Source organism: Ostrea edulis, chromosome 7 (assembly GCF_947568905.1).
Source record: "Ostrea edulis chromosome 7, xbOstEdul1.1, whole genome shotgun sequence".
In the NCBI taxonomy this organism is placed as follows: Eukaryota; Metazoa; Mollusca; class Bivalvia; order Ostreida; family Ostreidae; genus Ostrea; species Ostrea edulis.
Window position 1 is genome coordinate 71,318,995 of NC_079170.1, and position 20,464 is coordinate 71,339,458.

Sequence of the window (20,464 nt, forward strand, 5' to 3'; positions counted from 1 at the left end):
AAATATTACCTACTCCAACAACAATACAATATCTAAAGGATTGGTTAATCATTAAAATGAAATATTCAGTCCCTTTTACTACCTTTATCTTCTATCAAACTGCTGGCATCGATTTCAATGTCTCTGTCCTGGTATACCAAAATATACACATAGATCCCATTGAAATGTATTATTGAGAAGTAATGTCTACAAAGGGAAAATATGTTCAAATAAATAAAGGATGAATGTTCTATGAGAAAATAGAATGCATTACTTGTCAAACATGACATATTTATTTTCTAATCAATACTAGGGATCGCCAAGTCTCATTTACATGATAAACTAACTTGACATTTGAGGTATCTTTATATTTTTATTTTCAAATTCATCAATTATTGAGAATACCAATTAGCATATTTAAAACTCAATGTATTCTGGATATGATGTTAAATACCCATGAATAACTCGTTTACTCTCCCAGAATGACACTGTTGTTGTTAGTCTTTCACTACGTCAGTACTGATTTCAAATGTCCAAAACGACAATGCTAGTAAAATTTGCCGGTCTTGTCTTTGCAATTCAACAAGCTATCAGTCAACAATGTTCTCGAAAGGAATTCCATTTAAAATTCAACGGAAAGCTTTCTGTTGACGTCTATCAAACCATTTTCTCGGCCGATGGAACATCTTTTGGAAATGCTATGAAAAAATGTATCAACTTTTGTCGTGATGATCAACGTTGTATCGGAGTAGAGGTGTGTGAATTGAATGCCGAGCTCTTCAAGTGTCGTGTTTGCTGTGAATGGAAGAAACTGGGTAATCACGCAGAAACACAACCTGGTTGCAAATATTTGGAAATGGTAAATATTATTACTGTATAAAAGGAGAAGATAACGAGCTATGACCAATCTCATAACTTCTATAAGTAATACTAAATGAAGAGTTGGGAAACACGGAGCCCTGGATATACCAGAGGTCGGATAAGGTGCCAAGGAGGAGTAAGCATCCCCTGTCAACTAGTCACACCCGCTGTGAATCCTATATTTTAAGTTTTGTTTCATTCCTAAATTCAAATAAACAGTTTATCTTAAAAAATAGAAGTACATGCCGAAACATGAAAATAAAACCACGACACGTGAACGAGCAAACATCTAAAACTGTTACACATGTAACATTATATCTTGGGATTGTATGTCTCATAATTTGCTTTTTTGTTAACAGGTTGATGGAAACGGTGAAAACAGTAAGTATATATAACAATGGTCATTCAATCTAAGAGATCTGGATATAGCAGATCTTTAAAATTTCTCTCTTAAAATTTATATATCTTTATTATATCAGCATGAAATACAACACTGTCAATGGTATTTTCAAATTAGATTACTGAAACACAAATCAGTATCCTTCAATTCTCACGTATGTAATCAGTTGAGAGACATGGAAACTATATATATATATATATATATATATATATATATATATATATATATATATATATATATATCCAATTTGTGTTTTTTGAAAATTCAAAGTGTCCGGTATAAAATATTAAAAGAAATAGAATAAACAGTACACACAGTTAAAATTTTAACGCAAGCGCTTTAATTTTTAAGTCCTCAGACGTTACATTTTAGAATAGTTTTGAAATGGCCTGATGTCATAAAGGCATCTTAACATTTCACGTACATAACGACGTCATAAACGAATGAAGGGAAAAGGTTCATAAACGAATGAAGGGAAAAACCTTTTCCCTTCATTCGTTTATGACGTCGTTATGTACGTGAAATAATAGGACGCCTTTATGACGTTAGGCCATTTCAAAACTATTTTAAAATGTAACACCTGAGGATTATAAAATAAAAGCGCTTGCGTTAAAATTTTAATTTTGTGTACTGTTTATGCTATTTATATATATATATATATATATATATATATATATATACATGTATATATATATAATTTCGGTTTGAGCATCACTGAAGAGACATTATTTGTCGAAATGCGCATCTGGTGCATCAAAATTGGTACCGTATAAGTTTTACATTATGACCCCTGCGTCGAGGCCTCTACTGGTGGACTTTTAGTCCCCGAGGGTCTCTACAGCCCAGTAGCTACGTATTTCGTTACTAGCTTGAAAATACGTATGTATATTTAATTGCTGAGATAAAATTTAGAAATTTACTTCAAAATTAAGGATTATCTCCCTCATGCATAGCTTTATCCTTGGACGAATTTAGCTCCATTTTTTGGCACTTTAGTTTTTCTTTTAGCTCTCACAACTTTTTTTTCGAATATCCAAAATGTTGGCTTGAGCATCACTGAAGAGAAGTTATTTGTCGAAATGCCCATTCTTGCATGAAATGCTGAACGGTTGGCATGGAACTATTTTCGAGAAACGCTGTCCGCTTTGTGATTGGTCTGCACGAATGGTAGAAATGACTTGCACGCTTTAATTTATCGGCATCATTTGTGTCTCTCTGGGGGTCGATTAAACATGAAATATATTCAATATGATAATATTTTTTTAAAAACAATTAATAAATACATAAATAAAAATTATGAAATAAAACAAAGTTTGAATTGTCCTATGTATTTTAATGACTTACGAAGGCAAGAAACAAAACACTTTGGAACAACCAAAGCATTTTTTTTTAGAATATCAGAAATAGATGGAAAAAACATATCGTCATGAAATTATGATTATTCGATTTGCATAATTTTGGATTCTTTGCTCAATTATTCAAACTGAAAACCAAATGGTTTGTAACATATACACATTCAATTCTGAGTGCTGTTACATGTGAAATTCGAGTGCAATTTGTATATTCCAAGACACATTAAAAACACAGTCTATTCTCAAAGACAGGAATTTAATAAAGATATCCAGAACACATACAATAAAAAAGCTGGTCAGGCAGGACTGAAACATATTCTCAAGAGCGAGTATATTTGTGCATTGCCATTACACTAGTCAGTCGACAAGAACCTGTCACGGAACAATATGGAAAGAAAAACAATCCAGAAATGAATTAGCGAGATAAATAGATATACAAGGAAATCAACTAAATAGATGAATGAATAAATAATTCTACCTAAAGGATAATTAAACTACCTGAGGGAATCTAACTCAACTATGGGCCAATGGATGTGATGATTTCACGTCACCAATATACATGTACCAATACATGTGCTGGTTGTATGTATCTAAATTATCTACCAATGGCAAATTTAAATTCTTTATATTTTGTTTCTAAATTTTAATTACAACCGCACTCTGATATGAAATGCATAAATATGGTGAAATTTCAATCGTGATTGTATTTTGTAGACCAATATAAGTAAGATAGAACACATTTGTAGCACTTTCAAACATATGACGTTTTGGAGTTGTTGTAATTGTCTCAATAATTTATAGAAAACTATGAAAATATATTACGCATTCTTTTTCAGACAAAAATGGAATCACATGATTTTCATTTTTCAATTGCCCCCAATCGATTTTCACACTTTCTACAAAATAATAACAAGCAATGATCAATCTCCTAAATCCTATAAAGAATACAAAATTAAGAGATAGACAGAATTGTGATATGTAAAATTCGTCTAAGGATAAGAGCTATGCGTGAGGGAGATAATCTTTAATTTTGAAATGAATTTCTAAATTTTATAACAGCAATTAAATATACTTCCGTATTTTCAAGCTAGTAACGAAGTATTTAGCTACTCTCCACCAGCAGAGGCCTCGACCCAGGGGTCATAATGTTAAACTTATACAGTACCAATTTTGATGCACCCGATGCGTATTTCGACAAATATTGTCTCTTCAGTGATGCTCAAGCGAAATGTTTGAAATCCGAAATAACAATGAAGTTTTAGAGCTATTATAGAGAAAAACAGTGTGCCAAAAAAAGTGGAGTCAAATTCGTCTAAGGATAAGAGCTATGCGTGAGGGAGGTAATACTTAATTTTGAAATGAAGTTCTAAATTTTATAACAGCAATTAAATATGCATCCTTATTTTCAAGCTAGTAACGAAGTACTTAGCTACTGGGTTGTAGAGACCCTCGGGGACTAACAGTCCACCAGCAGAGGGCTCGACGCAGGGGTCGTAATGTAAAACTGATACGGTACCCATTTTAATGCACCAGATGCAGATTTCGAGAAATAAACTCTCTTTAGTAATGCTCAAGCCGAAATTTTGGAAATCTGAAATAACAATAAACTTGTAAGAACTAAAAGGAAAAACAGAATATCAAAGGCTGGAGCCAAATTCGTCTTAGGATCAGAAGTATGCATGAGGGAGATAATCCTTAATTTTGAAAAGAATTTCTAAATCTTATCACAGCAATTAAATATACATCCGTATTTTCAAGCTAGTAACGAATTACTTTGCTACTGGGCTGTAGAGACCCTCGGGGACTAAGAGTTCACCAGCAGAGGCCTAGACCCAGGGGTCGTAAGGAAAGGTAAAGATAACGAATAGTGATCAATCTCATAACTCCAAAAAGCAATACAAAATAAATAGCTGGGCAAACACGGACCCCTGGACACACCAGAGGTGGGATCATATACCTAAGAGGAGTAAGCATTCCCTGTCGACCAGTCACACCCGCCGTGAGGCCTATGTCCTGATCAGGTAGACGAAGTTTTCCGTAGTGAAAATCAGAGTGCCGAGAACGGCCTGATAATCGGTATGAAACACATCAGACAGCATTTGACCCAATGATAGGTTGTATTGACGAACTAGATCGTTATAAGGACCATAGAATTTGCAAAATGCTGACTTCAATCGAGACTGTTGTAACCTCTGTACCATCAACTTGTTTGTCAGTAGCTTGCCTCAATTTGAAAACTGACCATACGCAGTAGAAGCTCTTGCGTATCGAATCAGTTGAGATATATAAAAACCATATACCGGTGATGATGGAACATTGCAACATAAATATGGGAAGTTGACGATGGAGAAACTGAAATTATCCCGTTTGTCATACAGCTGAGTTGTCAGTTTGTCATTAATGTCTACTTTCAATAAAATATCTAGGTATGAAACAGATGTGGACTACTCTGTGGTGTATTTTATTTCGATCTCACAGGGATATATCGAATCGACATATGAACAAAAGTTATTATTGTTAATAGAGAAAACGTCTTCGATACATCACAATGTCGAATCGAAGGACACAGCAAGAGATTGTTTCTTCTCACGTAGAAGTTTTTGAATAAATTCTCCATATGAATATAGAAACAGGTACGATAAAGATCCCTTCCTGCTCAAAGGTCATAAGTGGCGAGCATAGGCTTAACTTTTGCAGCCCTTCACCGGCAATGGTGACGTCTCCATATGAGTGAAAAATTCTCAAACGGGATTTTAAACAATATACAACCAACCAGCCAAAAACTTCCAAACGCAGAAAATGTCCGTTATACGGTAGCTTGTTATCATTGTTAACTGGTGTTACACAGATCGCTATAGTCATGCAGTGTGAAAGTTTTTGGCCAGTTTTAGATTCTCGATCCCGGAGGCCGCGTAAGATTTCAGACTTTTGGGAAATGTAGTAAATATTCCATCGCTAAGAAAGAGATGATACTTTAGGAACGAATAACCCGTGTCACGGTAGTCACGACATGGTAGACGTACGTCCAACACAGAAACGTTACTGATATGACATTGGAAGCAATGTGTAGGTCAAACTTTTGTGCCACTTACAACTGCACATGGATTAGTGCACAACGATCGACATATGTATGTACGATTTACATGAATCAAATCTTCATCTGAAATATAAGTGTGATGTCCATATCATAGCGTTCTTAGAAATATTCGAAATCAATGAGAAGTATATCTAGAACTAGACATGGCTCCTTTAGACTGTTTCCTTTCCTTATATCACTTCTAACGCAAAACATGTGCTTTGTTTTCTTGTTTTGTTTTATAAATATTTCGTTTAAAAATATTTACACTGATGGGTTTGTTTCTTATTTCTGATAAAAACAAGTTCTAAGATTTTCTTTATTTCTAAGATTTTCTAATTTCTAAGATTTTCTAATTTCTTCAGTTGCAGAAACCGGCAAATTGAGTACAGTTTTTAATAGCAGATACATTGAAGAACACGCAGTAGATGGTATCACATTATGTAAATGGTCTCAGATAGCAGCCACTAAATCAGAAAGAGCGCCATGGCTAAGAATCGGTTTGAAAAGAAACACTACGGTTTGGAAAGTGTTACTGTACAACAGACAGGACGACTATGGTACGATATACATATATGTTGACATTGTTGTTTCATTAAAAAAAATTAAAAAAGAGATAAAATACAATGGAAATACAACTTAGTTGTTTCTTCTTTTCAATAACCATCAATTTATTTTTAGATGCCATGAATAACCAATCATTAATCAGAATATGTGTACATGCATGAAAACAACATTTTACTTTGTCAAAATCATTCTTCGGTGTTAAACACATTTAATATCCCAATCAATGGAATGTATGAATATAAGTTACCGTACCAATACTGTATTCCTAAACTTCACTAAATCCGTAACAGAGATAAACTGTACATTGCTGGATCCAGTAAATGTTCTACCAATTCTTTATATTTGTTCCTCACGAAAATACACGTAGTTCCACAAAGTATGCCACAAGTAATGTAAATCAAATGTGGATTCCAAACAATTCTAACTCAAACATTTAGTAAATTTATATATAAATATATATATATATATATATATATATATATATATATATAGCGTAGTTGCGTTGATTATCTTTCTGAATGTGACATTTCTTAAAAGTTGTTACATTTAAAGTCAATACAAAGAAACATCAAGGACCCATGCGTTTGATAGATTCCATGCGTTTGATAGATTCCTGTTGCCTGAATTTCATTTATTAAGAACTCACAACATAACAGACCGATTTTAGAATTTTACGATAACATGTTTCATTTTCCTCTTATTCTGTGGAATATCTATCCAGTAAATGATAGCGTTATTAAGAAGTCCATATAGAAGTTTCCCTGAAATACGTCACATTCCTAATTCTTGCATAATCAGTCCCAGAAACGCATCCATTCTTTTTACATATCTGGAGTAAAATATTCATTCAATAGACACGATCTTTTTCTCCTGTACAGGTGATAGACTGCATGATCTCTATGTGAATGTCACCGGAAATGGAATAGATTATCCGTGTGGCTTTTACCCTGGTCCATCAGTCGTTGGAGACCGTATTCTGTTTTTATGCAAAAGCGGAATCATCGCCAACACTGTCACAATCACGATTCAATTAAAGGAAGGACAAACTGAGATCCTTAATTTATGTGAAGTGGAAGTGTTTGCTTATCCTTAGATTTCCTGTACTAGATCTTAACCACACAGATCATTTATTTTCCTGATATTATAATTCGATCCAATTTAACACAGAACAGCAGGATCACACTCCGCTAATTATGTTCCCCAAAACAAAGCTTGAGATTATATTGTATTTTACTCTGTTTCTTTTTCTTCAGGTACGGTTAACATCATTATTTGAAGCAGACACCGTATATCGTGGAACTCCTGAGTTCTTTCTCACAGTTTCTAACTTCGCCGAAACAAAGCAAGATCTCTGCCTTTTGATGATATGAATTGATAAAAGAGGCATGCCAGAGTGTGATTGATAAAACTAATCCTGCTGCCATAAAAGTAGATGGTTATTTTTCTTGGTGTTCCAATCAAGACGAAAAATCTCACAAATCTATTTTTGCATCACCATTCTAAATATGGAACTCCTTTTCCTATCTTTTGTATTAAGTCTTACCGGGAATTAGCTTGCATGCTTTACAGGGATTCCCTATCATAAGTTTCAATTTTTTAACCGTACATCACATTAATTATGTCCGATGTCTACCGATTCATCTTAGAAATCAGTCTTCACTAGAAACAAGACATTTGGAAATATCTGAAAAATTCAAGAAATAAAATTTTACTGTTAGTAAAAAAAGTTTTCAAACATTACTATTGGCAAACCCCGTGAGCACGACAATGTTTTTGTTAAAGGTGATGGGGTATGAATTAACTTAACTGAAGCTCAAGCCGCATTCAGACGCTGTTTGTGGTTGGACCAAAATCAGCAGACTAATAGATGAGTCTGTAGCACTGTCTTTGAAAACAAAGGAAAACATCATGAAGATACCGATTCTGCTCAGAAGAGTTTTCGTGATTAGCTTATTCGGCTTTTGGGTACTATGTCGCAAATGGAAAAATCCATTAGAAGAGGATTGTCAAAATTTTATTTATTCTAGTTCCGAAAAATGTTGTAGAAACTGAAATTCCAAATGAAATATTGAAATTAGCAGTCAAAGGTAATGATGAATCAAGTATCGTATGTTTGAATACTTCAAACTCCAAAATGTTATTGATTGGTTGATTCTTTGGTTATCGACGGTTTGTCTTTAGTAAACGCGAAGTAACCTGGGAAAAGTCGGACCTTTGATGATTCTACCAATGTCATTATCCTTCCCCACATTACATCTCTAACACGAAATCATTTGAGGATAAATATCCAGGGGCTGTGATGTCTACGTGGATAGTATTTAGGGCGAAAATAGAAAAATATGCAGTGTAAATTCTGGACTAAACATAACCGAAACACCAGACTACCAAAGTCATGGAACGCTAATTTTCTTTTAGTCTGATAAAACAGTTATGATCTGTATTTTAGCGGATGCGCAGTGTGTATATACATGTAAATGATATGAGATTTTAAGTGTTTATGGGACGAAATATTGATTGAATATTTCAAAACAGTACCTAAGAAATTGAAAAACCCCTACGAGCAATAAGAAAAAATACACCATTTTGAAAATCATGATGGCCATCTTGAAAATGGCGGAAAAAATGAATGGACAACGCTATCTAATTACTAGACAAGGAACATTCATGTGGTGCTTGTGTCACCAAGTGAAATCTTTTGACAGCTAACCGCTGCACTAAATTCGATTATAACCACTTTCTTTCAAGAAAACAACCTTGCATGTTCTGCTGTTGTTACCTTATGTTGTTTTATGAATCATTTTTTGCCACTTCTTAGTTGTTTAGTCTTTTGGGAGGAGATAAATTGTGTTAATACACAACGCAGTTGTAAAGTCGATGTCAGCAATGCACAATCTGGTGTGTTATTGAATTTGTCCACACACTCACACGAGCATTTTTACAATAGTTATGTTTGTAATATTGATATTTACAGTGTACATTACTTCACTATGCCGTATGTATATTTGTTCTGTAATATATTCTTTTCCCGGTGAGTTGTCCATATGAAATCCCTGAAGATAGAAGAAACAACGATGAAAATATGAGCAGACGTTTAATAATTAAGTGTAATGCTAGACTTAATACCATTGTAATTTTATAGAGTATATCATTGTTTCTCCTGGCAAATTAGGATGACCCAATCTCCGCCCTTGTTTGTAATTTAAAGTTATTACATTTTATTCAACAGTTGTTTTCTGCATTTCACCATCAATTTGAAAATTTACTGTGATGTGCTCCATTTGTTGTTATGTACATATTTGTTTTCATTATATTAAAGCAGTAGAAAATGTTTGAATTATGATTATTATCTTACGACTTTAAAGCTTTCCGTCACAATGTACCTCGTTCCATGAAGTGTGTCGTTCTTCATGTATTTGTTAAGAAACAATTCTAATGACAATAATAAATAAGGCATAATCAAAAAATGGCTAAACTAGATAACTAGTCATTTTTACTGAAATAAGGAGTAACGCCATCAACATAGGCAAACCTTTTCGTCAAAAGAAAGACCAGTTTTGTATTACATTGTGTTTAAAACTCAAGTCTATAACCTGTGCCTTCCTTCAATTCGACATTTAGATATATCGACGACGTTTTATCTATTATCAATAATAACTCATTCATATGTCGATTCGATATATCCCTGTTAGCTCGAAATAACAGACACCACAGAGTCGTCCACTTCTGCTTCATACTTAGATATTTTATTGAAAGTAGACATTAACGGCAAACTGATAACTCAACTGTATGACAAACGGGATGATTTCAGCTTCTCCATCGTCAACTTCCCATATTTATGCAGCAATATTCCATTATCACCTGCATATGGTGTTTATATCTCTCAACTGATTCGATACGCAAGAGCTTCTTCTGCGTATGGTCAGTTATTAAATCGAGGCAAGCTACTGACAAACAAGTTGATGGTACAGGGGTTTCAACAGTCTCTATTGAAGTAAGCATTACGAAAATGCTAAGGTCGTTATAACGAGCTAGATCGTCAATACAACCTACAATTGGCTCAATTGCTGTCTGACGTGTTTCATAGCGATTGTTAGGCCGTTCTTGGCGCACTGATTCTGACTTCGGATAACTCCGTTTACCTGATCAGGATATAGGGCTCACGGCGGGTGTGGCCGGTGGAAATGTAATGCTTACTCCTCCTAGGCACCTGATCCCACCACTGGTGTGTCCAGGGGTCCGTGTTTGTCCAACTATCTATTTTGTATTGCTTATAGGAGTTGTGAGATTGCTCACTGTTCGTTATCGTCACCTTTTCTACAATTATACCTCTACAACCAAATTGTTAAAGTACAAACAAACTTTATAGTATTAGTGGCTAGATATAGACCATGAAAGGTGAAGATAACGAACAGTGAGCACGGCTCAATCTCATAAATCCCATAGGCAATACAAAATAGATAGTTGGGCAAAGACGGACCCCTGGACAGACCAGATGTGAGATCAGGTGCCTAGGAGGAGTGAGCATCCCCTGTTGGCCGGTCACACCCGCCGTGATCCCTATTAGGTAATGAGTTATCCGCAGTCAAAATCAGTGTGTCAAGAACAGTCTAACAATCGGTATGAAACACGTCAAACAGCATTTGACCCCTATTGATTTTGAGGTCGCATTGTCAAAGGTCAAACTGAACATAGGAATATACCGTCGACTCAATATCTTGAGAACCCTCTGCTTGACAGACATCAAACTTGATACACTGGTACATTTTTTGGAATAGATTACCCCTATTGATTTTAAGGTCTCGTTGTCAAAGTTCAAGGGTCAAACTGGACATGGGAATATACTGTCTGCTCAATGTCTTGAGAACCTATTGCTCGACAGACTTGGTCAAACTTGGTACACTGGTACATCGTTAGACGTAGATGACCGCTATTGATTTTGAGGTCAACGATCAAGGGTCAAAAGGATCAAACTGAACATAGGAATATACCGTCTACTCAATATCTTGAGAACTCTTTGATTGACAGACATCAAACTTGGTACACTGGTACATCTTAAATAAATGAACCCTAATGGTTTTGTGGTCAAACTGAACATAGTAATATATTATCTCCTATATCTTAAGAATAATTTGTTTGATTAACACCAAACTTGGTACACTGCTACAGAATAAGGAGTAGATAAACCGATCTGATTTTTAGGTGACATGGCAAATCCACTCTGGACATAGGCAGATTTTGTCTGCTCAATATCTTGAATTGGTTTGGCACTACTATCAATTAAATGATGCATGTGTATAACCCTTTCCAATTTGCACCATGGGGGCAAATGTTTTACAAAACATATCTTGTTCTATTTGAAGCAAACGAGAGATGAAAGTATCGTTCCCGATCAAAATTAATAGAAATATATTACTGTAAACGTACTTTTTTCCACGGGTTCATAAGTCCACGGAATCACAATTTCTGTTTATTCCGCAGGTAGAAAATTGGGCGGATTTCTTAGATTGCCACTTAATGTCTTTCATTTACTTTAAGTACGCTGGGATAAATTTCCGTGGAAAATTTGTGACCGCGTACATAGCGTAAATTAAGACCGCGCGGAAAAAAGTACTTCTACAGTATTACTAATTGTATGCACTTTTCATTATGAATTAGTTTCCTTTATAAATTAATTTAATCTATAAACTAATTTACATCAAGGGGATGTAGTTTTCTGATTACAATGTAACGATGTTCTATACGACTACTTTTTTTTTATAATGCCGATCAGGGTTTGTTCAAATTTGAAAAATCGCAATATTTCTAAATTTTGACCATTTCATTTCAATGTTCTTTTAATATATATTTCTCCGATATATGTTTCCTCTAATTGATATTTTCTATCCGTAGATTTGAACAAAAATATTAACAAATAGCGTTTTCATTTTTCATAAATTTTTTTTATTAAACCATGCAGAGCGAAATTTGGACTCCAAGTCTGATTTTCTTATTTGCAAACAAAACATATTTTTATCATTTTGGAAAGATAAAAAAAGGTCATATAAAATAATCGAGAGCATATATCATTCTGTCTTTCTCTCTCCTGTCTCTCTTCTCTCTCTTTCTCCCTTGTCTTTCTCCTATCAACGTCTGTCTGTCTTTCTCTCTCTTCTGTCTTTCTTTCTCTCATCTTTCTTTATTTTTCTCAATACTGTCTTTCTCTCTCCTCTCTTTCTCTCTCCTATCTTTCTTTCTCTCCTCTTTTTTCTCTCCTTTCTCTGTCATTTTTCTATCTCTCTTCCTCTTTTCCATTTCCCCCTCTTTCTTTCTAGTATTTCTCTTATCTCTCTTCCCTCTTTTCAATCTTTCTTTCTAGTATATCTCTTTTCTCTCCCCCCTCTTTTCTTTTTTCTCTCCTCTCTCTATCCCTCCTCTATTTCTTTATCTCTCTCTCCTGTAAAGACTCCAATTGAAGAATGTCAACAAACTGAAATAAACCGGACACTTTTCTACATTATCCTTAGATTGATTAAGGGAATGAAGCTAATTATATCAACCATGTTACAAGGGTGCATACTTCCTCAACACCACTTTATGTCCTTATAACACAGTTTGCTTATGTCCTTTAAACTATTATAATCATATTATAAATTATACTGCAATATTCTCTTGCAAAATTTTACATTTGAATTCCATGAATTTCTTTTTCAATTTCAAAAAATACAGTCATACAATTTCATGATGTTACTATGCATTTACAAACAAACCCTATTTCTGAAAAATCAATCAAGTTTGAAAACAATTAAATTCTCTTTTAAATCATTATACAAAAATGTATACATAAGCCCGCTTACTAAAAACTCTACATAAATGTCAAGATTTCTGAAATTGGAAGAAAAGCAAGAAATGAAACATTGTATGAGGCCTGGTATGTTTTGTTTACACGGAGGGAAGGAGACCTGTCTTGTAATCAGTGAATTATCCAGGTCTTTCATCTCCCACTCACTCCATGTTTTACAACATGCCACAACTCATCAAACTCGGGATTGGGAATGTTAGTAAAACATAGGTCAAATTCACCTTCAGTTAATTGTATGGTACTTCAGGATAAGTACTTAATCAAAGCAATAAAAAAAAACCCCGCTAATATATACCACATAGTGTATATACATGCATTCTCCTGGACTGGTTGCAGTGGTGTGACCTTTATTCACATATCCAGAATTTGAAAAAAAAACCACTAGCCATATTGACACCCTAGGCTAGAATTAGAAGAAGAAAACAACAAACTGGCCCCTATTTCGACAAGATTGCTACACGTAGCCATGTCCCCCTCCGCTGCAAAAAAAAGTTGAAGCACAAAAGTCCCATAACTCCTGTACTAAAATTTGTAGAATCAAAATGACGGTGCAATATGATCATCTACACATGGTGACTAAAAATCCTACAAAATTTGAACAAAATTTCGGAGAAGTTGCGTCCACAAAGTGCTTCTATAGTGTAGCATGTACAAATTCAACAAAGTTCCATAACTCTTGTAAAATTTATGGAATCAAAATGATGGTGCAATATGATCAACTACATATTGTGACTAACCATCCTACAAAATTTGAACAAAAACCGTTGAGGGGTTTCTGAGGAGTTGCGTCCACATAGTGTTTATATAGTGTAGCATGTACAAATTCAACAAAGTTCCATAACTCCTGTAAAATTTAGCGAATCAAAATGACGGCGCAGTATGATCAACTACATATCGTGACTAAGAATCCTACAAAATTTGAATGAAATCCAGTAAGCGGTTTTGGGGGAGTTGCGTCCACAAAGTGTTCCTATAGTGTAGCACGTACAAATTCAACAAAGTCCTATAACTCCTGTAAAAATTGTCGAATAAAAATGGCGGCATAATATGACCAACTACACATGGTGACTAACAATCCTACAAAATATGAACAAAATCCACTGAGCTGTTTCTGGGGAGTTGCGTCCACAAAGTGTTCCTATAGTGTAGCATGTATAAATTCAACAAAGTCCCATAACTCCTGTAAAAATTGTCGAATGAAAATAGCAGCGCAATATGATTAACTACACATGGTGACTAACAATCCTACAAAATATGAACAAAATCCGTTGAGCGGTTTCTGAGGAGTTGCGTCCACAAAGTGAAGTGGGATGGACGGACACTGGTATTTCCATGTCCCCTTCCGGGTTTCGGTGGGGGACAAAAATATCAATGTTCTATGTCTAAAATGTTCAACAAAACAACTCTGACTAAATGCATTTTGTATGAAGTAACCATTGTTGTGTAAATATCATCAAAAGCACTTATCTTATGTCTGTATGTGATATTATGTGTTTATTTCATGTACTGAATCACTTTCACTTCTCCTGAATGAAGTAACCCTACCCACAACCTCCCCTCACTGTCCACACTCAGTCCTATAGGTGTATCTAGTCCACAAGTGTCCAAACATCTCAGAAACTGTCCGTTCTGATCCAGGATGTGTAGACAGGCATTGTTGTAATCTGTGACAATGACATGACTCATGGAGTCTGTCACTATATGTTTAGGATTGAATGACTTCTTCCTCCTGGCTGGTGTACCGTCGTATCTGAATCGGACTCTTCCTGACCTGTCCACACGATCAATGCCTTAGCATTACAATCAGAGGCACAAATGTCTCCATTGTTGTTCTCAACCACAGACAGTTGGTATTTTCCTCCTTTATAGATTGGTTCTCCATCTTCATCTCCATCTATTTCCTGTGTCACTGTGTGTCCCTGATAACGGACAATTTTACGTTGGCTTTTATCAGTAGTATACATACTGACCAGGATGTCCCGTGACTTAGTACAGCATACTCTGTAGACCTGGACACCAGCCCCATGGTGTGGTTATCAGTGTCTCTGTTCTCCCGTGTCTGACAATGTTCACAGTTCTATTTTTACAAACACTGTATACCAGTTCTCCCTGTCTGGTCACTGTGATGTCACCAGGCCAGGTTTTACATGTGGTGGTGACAGTGTCCCGTACAGACCCGTGTATGTCAACACGTTTTATGTTTTTATCTTCACCACTAACCCAGGCTTCATCAACTCCCACACAGGCAACATGGTGTAGAAGATCAACTTCAGTAGGAATGGTTGTAATTGATTTGGCTTGGTCTAACAGCTTTTGTAAAGATGAATTTGAGACTTCCTCTGTCAGACTGAACAGTGTTGTCTGTGTCAGGCTAGCCTTGTATTCTCCTAATTCCAGACTGAGTTATCTCCCTTGGACTGTGTTGCTTTTGAGTGATGGCAGTTTGACATCAATATCTGTAGGCAAGTTTCTGTGTTCCTCGAGTTTGGATTGGTAGTTAGTGACTGCAGACACATTGTTTGACTTCAGAATTTCCTTGTTTTGTTGAACTGTTTGGGTCATGTCTGGAATTTAATTTTTTAATTTGGATTGGTGAAAGTTTAGAGCGGCCAGGAGATTTTCCTTTATGGACTTCATCAAAGAACCGAGGTCATTGAAAATGGTGTCAACTTCTTGGTGCCAGGATTTTCTGTGCTTTTCTTTTTCCATTTCATCAAATTCGGCCATTATAATGGATATTTTGATTTCTGTTTCTTCATTTTTCTTCTTATACTGTGGAATAATGATGGATTCTATTTCTTTGGTTTCCTTTTGAATCTCCTGTTTCTTGTCATTGAATATTTCCGGCATGTGCTTGACTTTGTGTCCATTATGGAGACCAACTATACAGGTCAGGCAAACTGGAACATTACATTGTTGGCAATGAACCTCGCATCTCTGGTTGGAGTGAAATTCACACTCAGGAAAAACAAGTTCTATCTTTCTATCTTTGAAATGAACGATGTCATGTTGTTGGTACTTGAACTTGTCCACGTGTTTACTAACACAGTCCACACACAAACAGTTGACAGTTGTTACAGAACTGCTGGGTAGACTTGACACAAAGGTCACAGGTGATGACCTCCTGTGCCTGGGGGTAGGGTGTGGCCATCATATGTCTCACTGTAATTATACAATCAATGATAACATACTCATTCATGAAATTAAGGCAGGAAAGTTGTAAAATAAGTGTGATTAAACAACAGAAGATTTTATATAGTGTAAAACTCAGGGGTGGATTCAGTAAGTTTTCAAAAGTTTGGGAGTGGAGGATGTGATCCTGGATCACCAAAATTGTACATTTTATATTGTTTAACGTCCCTCTCAAGAATTTTTCACTCATATGAAGAGGTAACCATTGCTGGTGAAGGGCAGCAAAATTTAGGCTCATGCCCGACGCTTACATGGCCTTTGAGCATGGAGGGTTCATTATCATGCCACACAGGCTGTGACACGGGACCTCGGTTTTTGTGGTCTCATCCAAAGGATCACCCCATTCAGTTACTCTTACGACAAGGAAGGTTTATTGAGGACTTATTCTAACCGTGATCCCCACATGACTAGAGAAGATGAAAATGTGAATAGTTTACAGACAGACGATGGGTGAGCAGAATACTGTAGCTGACTTAGATGAGCCAATAAAACCAAACAGAGCTCATATCAGAAAGAGAATAATCAAAATTTAGGTGTGGGTGACAAATTATGTCTAAGCAATCACGAATGGAAAACCCCCTATCACAGTCAAATGTGCTTGTATTATGTAGCTTCAGATAATGATTGGTGATGTGAATTTAAAAAAAAAAAACAACCTAGAGGCCCACAGGCCTTATCGGTCACCTGAATACTTGTGAAAAACTATCACTACTCCCATGGGCTATGGAATCTAGAAAAAAATTCCTGTTCTGAATATCTAAGCTAAATTCTAATGTTCAGCAACATTATAAAACAAGATGTGTTCTTAAAACTTCACTGCCCTCAAAGGTGCATACACTGATGAAAGGCTTTAAATAACAGGTGTATTAACATTGAAACATCAAAAGATATGACTGATTTGGACTCATCCTAAAGTCATAACCCTGGGTTGTGAAATTCACCATTTTTTGTACAGTGTACATCCTTTTCTGCTATTCCTAAGTATGCATTTAGATTTTATAGAGTATCAGCAAACTTACATATGAATACTATATATACTAAATTTTGCCCCACCCTGAGGTCAAAACCCTTACTCTGGGGAAAATCAAATTGACAATTTTGGTAAAAGACTACCTGTTCTATCCATTTAGTTTCAATTTAGTATCAATAGCACTAAAGAAAATGTTATTTGAGTGTTTTACACATAAACACTATATAACAAGTTTGGCCCTGCCCTGGGGTCAGAACCCCTATCCCGGTGATCATGATATTTACAATTTTGGTGGAGGCCGTCCTGCTCTACATCACTATACATTTAGTTTTTCTTACATGTGTGTGGTTTTTGAGAAGATTTGTGAAAATTGGTCATTTTTGGGCAGTTTTTGCCCTGCCCCATAAGCCCCAGGGGTGCAGAAATCCTGAAATTTATGTTCCCTTTGTTCCAAATATGTTTCATACCAAATTTGAAAAGAATTAGAATGATAGTTATCAATAAGTTAAATATGTTTATTGTTCATACATTTAATAATTGACCATTTTGGTCCCACCCTGATACCAAAACCCCTACGCCTGGGTCATCAAATTTACAATTTTGGTAAAGGATTATGTGTTCTTCCTAAATATCTATTTACTTTCAATTTAGTATCAATAGCATTAAAGAAGATGTAATTCAAGTGTTTTCCACATAAACACTATATAACAAGTTTGGCCCCACCCTGGGATCAGAACCCATACCCTGGGGATCATGGAATTTAAAATTTTGGTAGAGCCCTTCCTGCTCTACATCACTATGCATTTAGTTTTTCTTACATGTATGGGGTTCTTTAGAAGAAGATTTTTGAAAATTGGTCAATTTTACAAACTGGGATTATAGGAAAATGACACCATCAACAAAGAATTGGAAAAACTGAATACAAAAATGAAAAACTGTGTGCTTTAAAAACTCAAATCAATATATGCAAGAAAATATTTAATATAAGCAAAGATCATAAACATTTATTAAATTTCTCTTCTAAAGGAAAGACCTTTGATTTTATCAAGTTGAAAGACAATCTGTTACTGCTTTGAAATATAAGGAAGTCAGAAGTGGATGTGTGTGATGGAAACCTCAAAAGAACTAATTAATACAGAAATAATTCATGCATAGATGGGTGACAATTGTGAAAATATTGAATGGGAATATTGAATGTTACCTGTAGTACGATTTTATTTTAGACAGTTAATTCATGTATGTATAATAAAAATAACCCAAAGATTTAAAATATTTTTCATTTAGAATCAACAAAATTGGACCATTCCTACACTGCTGCATGACCATCTATTGGAAAAGACTACAGTAAGGACAGGTAACTCTTTGTTCCTTAGTCTGAGTATATTAGTTTCAAAACAAATTTGAGTTATCTCTCTTTGATCGCAAACCTGCTTAGAAACATTCATAATACACCGATCCACTATCGCCACTTAAACCCCACCCACCATGGTTACGTCATAGCAACAACGGAGACTCGGACAAAAAAGTAAACAATGGCGGCGACTGCAAACGCTTTCGAGATAATCCCGGTTAAACTGTTGCTATATTACTTTAAAAGGGTCATCATTTCATCCCGTGTGAAGGAGAAGGGTTGATTTTGCTAATTCATTTTTATTTATATAATTTCAAATTATTTCATTCCACTAACAAAAGCGTAGAAATCACATCGAAATGACTGGCTCCGCGTCAGGATGACGATCCTCACTCGGGTTTTGTAATGCTTAATTCTCATTACTCTTGCCAAACAGGCTGTTGAGTTGAGATTTGTCTTCATATATTTATTCCATAATTTACATTCCTTCGTCAGTAGACTGATTAATTTTTTTTAACGTATCGTAATGATTACCGTTTCGGTAAATTCGATAAGGTGATGATCACCCACGTACAGACTGAAGACGTGTTCAGATTTGGATGTTAAAATTAGTGCTTCCGCATTCTTTTCTTTTGAATCATTAGATCTATATACATTTATAGTAATATTGGCCCCATAATAGATTGCAATTGTCATTGTTATACTACCCTACACTATGGTATTATGAATAATTTTGTTCAATACTCTCTGGAACATGTTCTCATTTATATATTGGTATTTATAAACTGTAGAGCAATGTAAACAGGGGTGGATTTAGACGGACCCCCCCCCCCCCCCCCCCCCCCTGTGACAACTTAAAATAAAAGTAGTAGATTTGACATTATACTTACAGACAAGTGCATAGAAATAAACAAATAAATTATTTCTTATCATTTATTGATATTATTATGTATAAAGAATAGCAGGAATAACCCATAAAATTAACAAAAAAATGCCTCAAAACCCTAGAGTCCCTAGCCTATATTCAATTGGGTTCCCTATTGACAAATCTTAGATCTGCCACTGGTCAACATTTTAAACTAAACCTGACTTCTGCAAAGCTTTCATGCAACTTAGTTTGCTATAGTGGTAGGGGCAATTAGACTAAGTGGGCTTCTAATTTAGAACTATTTTTTTCATAGTTATACAAACTTATAGGTCACTCTTAAGCCTTAGAACATTTTTCCTCTTATTTTAAATGGTTTTTAAAATATGACCTAAGAGGTCTTTCAACCTACATCTGTTTCATCCATGGTATTTTGAAAGTGCAAACCAACCCCAAGGAAGAAGAAATTCGTTTATGTACACAAATAAAATCAAATGTCATTCACATACATAAAATACATGAAGCAATAGGATGATCACAATAATTAATGATTTCGAACCTTCAAAATGAAAGCTGTTATGAAATTTTCCATTAATTCTTATAAATTTCCTGATGCAAATCTTTATGATATTAAAATGCTACTAAATATTATATTTGCTTCGAAAATAGACTTGTATAATGATATCATATGTAGCCAGGGTATTGTAGCCAATTTTTTTCTTAATGTCCCGTCCTCCTTTTTTTTTCTTCTTTTATTTGCGAGTTCTTGTTGTATAGATACTGTTAAATTTACATACCTATAGAATACATCATATCCACTGGTTTAGATTGGAATGTAGGGGTTTCTAAAATCATAACCCAATAAATGCCAATGAACAAACAACATTTACTCTCAAAAATATTTTATTGCAACAGCATATCGGTTGATAACAATTAGTAGAGACTGGCTTTAGTCAGACTGACAACAATCCATTGGTGGGATTTTATTTTATTCTTCAAATATCATGTCCGCA

General features: G+C 35.1%; 1 protein-coding gene and 1 pseudogene across 2 annotated transcripts; one reads left to right on the forward strand and one right to left on the reverse strand.

Annotated features, from left to right (window-relative positions):
- The first annotated feature begins 507 nt into the window (after window positions 1-507).
- On the forward strand, window positions 508-9,557 carry LOC130048474 (uncharacterized). Of its 2 annotated transcripts, none has more exons than XM_056145262.1 (4): window positions 508-838; window positions 1,200-1,221; window positions 6,034-6,228; window positions 7,114-9,557. In XM_056145262.1, exons 1-4 carry the CDS (start codon window positions 509-511, stop codon window positions 7,326-7,328), a joined length of 762 nt encoding a protein of 253 aa, XP_056001237.1. In that variant the 5' UTR covers window position 508; the 3' UTR covers window positions 7,329-9,557. The 2 variants fall into 2 exon arrangements, with proteins under 2 accessions (XP_056001237.1, XP_056001238.1); XM_056145263.1 differs by having other exon boundaries at window positions 7,489-9,557.
- Window positions 9,558-14,557: 5,000 nt separating this feature from the next.
- LOC125656321 (E3 ubiquitin-protein ligase TRIM71-like) lies at window positions 14,558-16,224 on the reverse strand (annotated as a pseudogene).
- Between the last annotated feature and the right edge of the window lie 4,240 nt (window positions 16,225-20,464).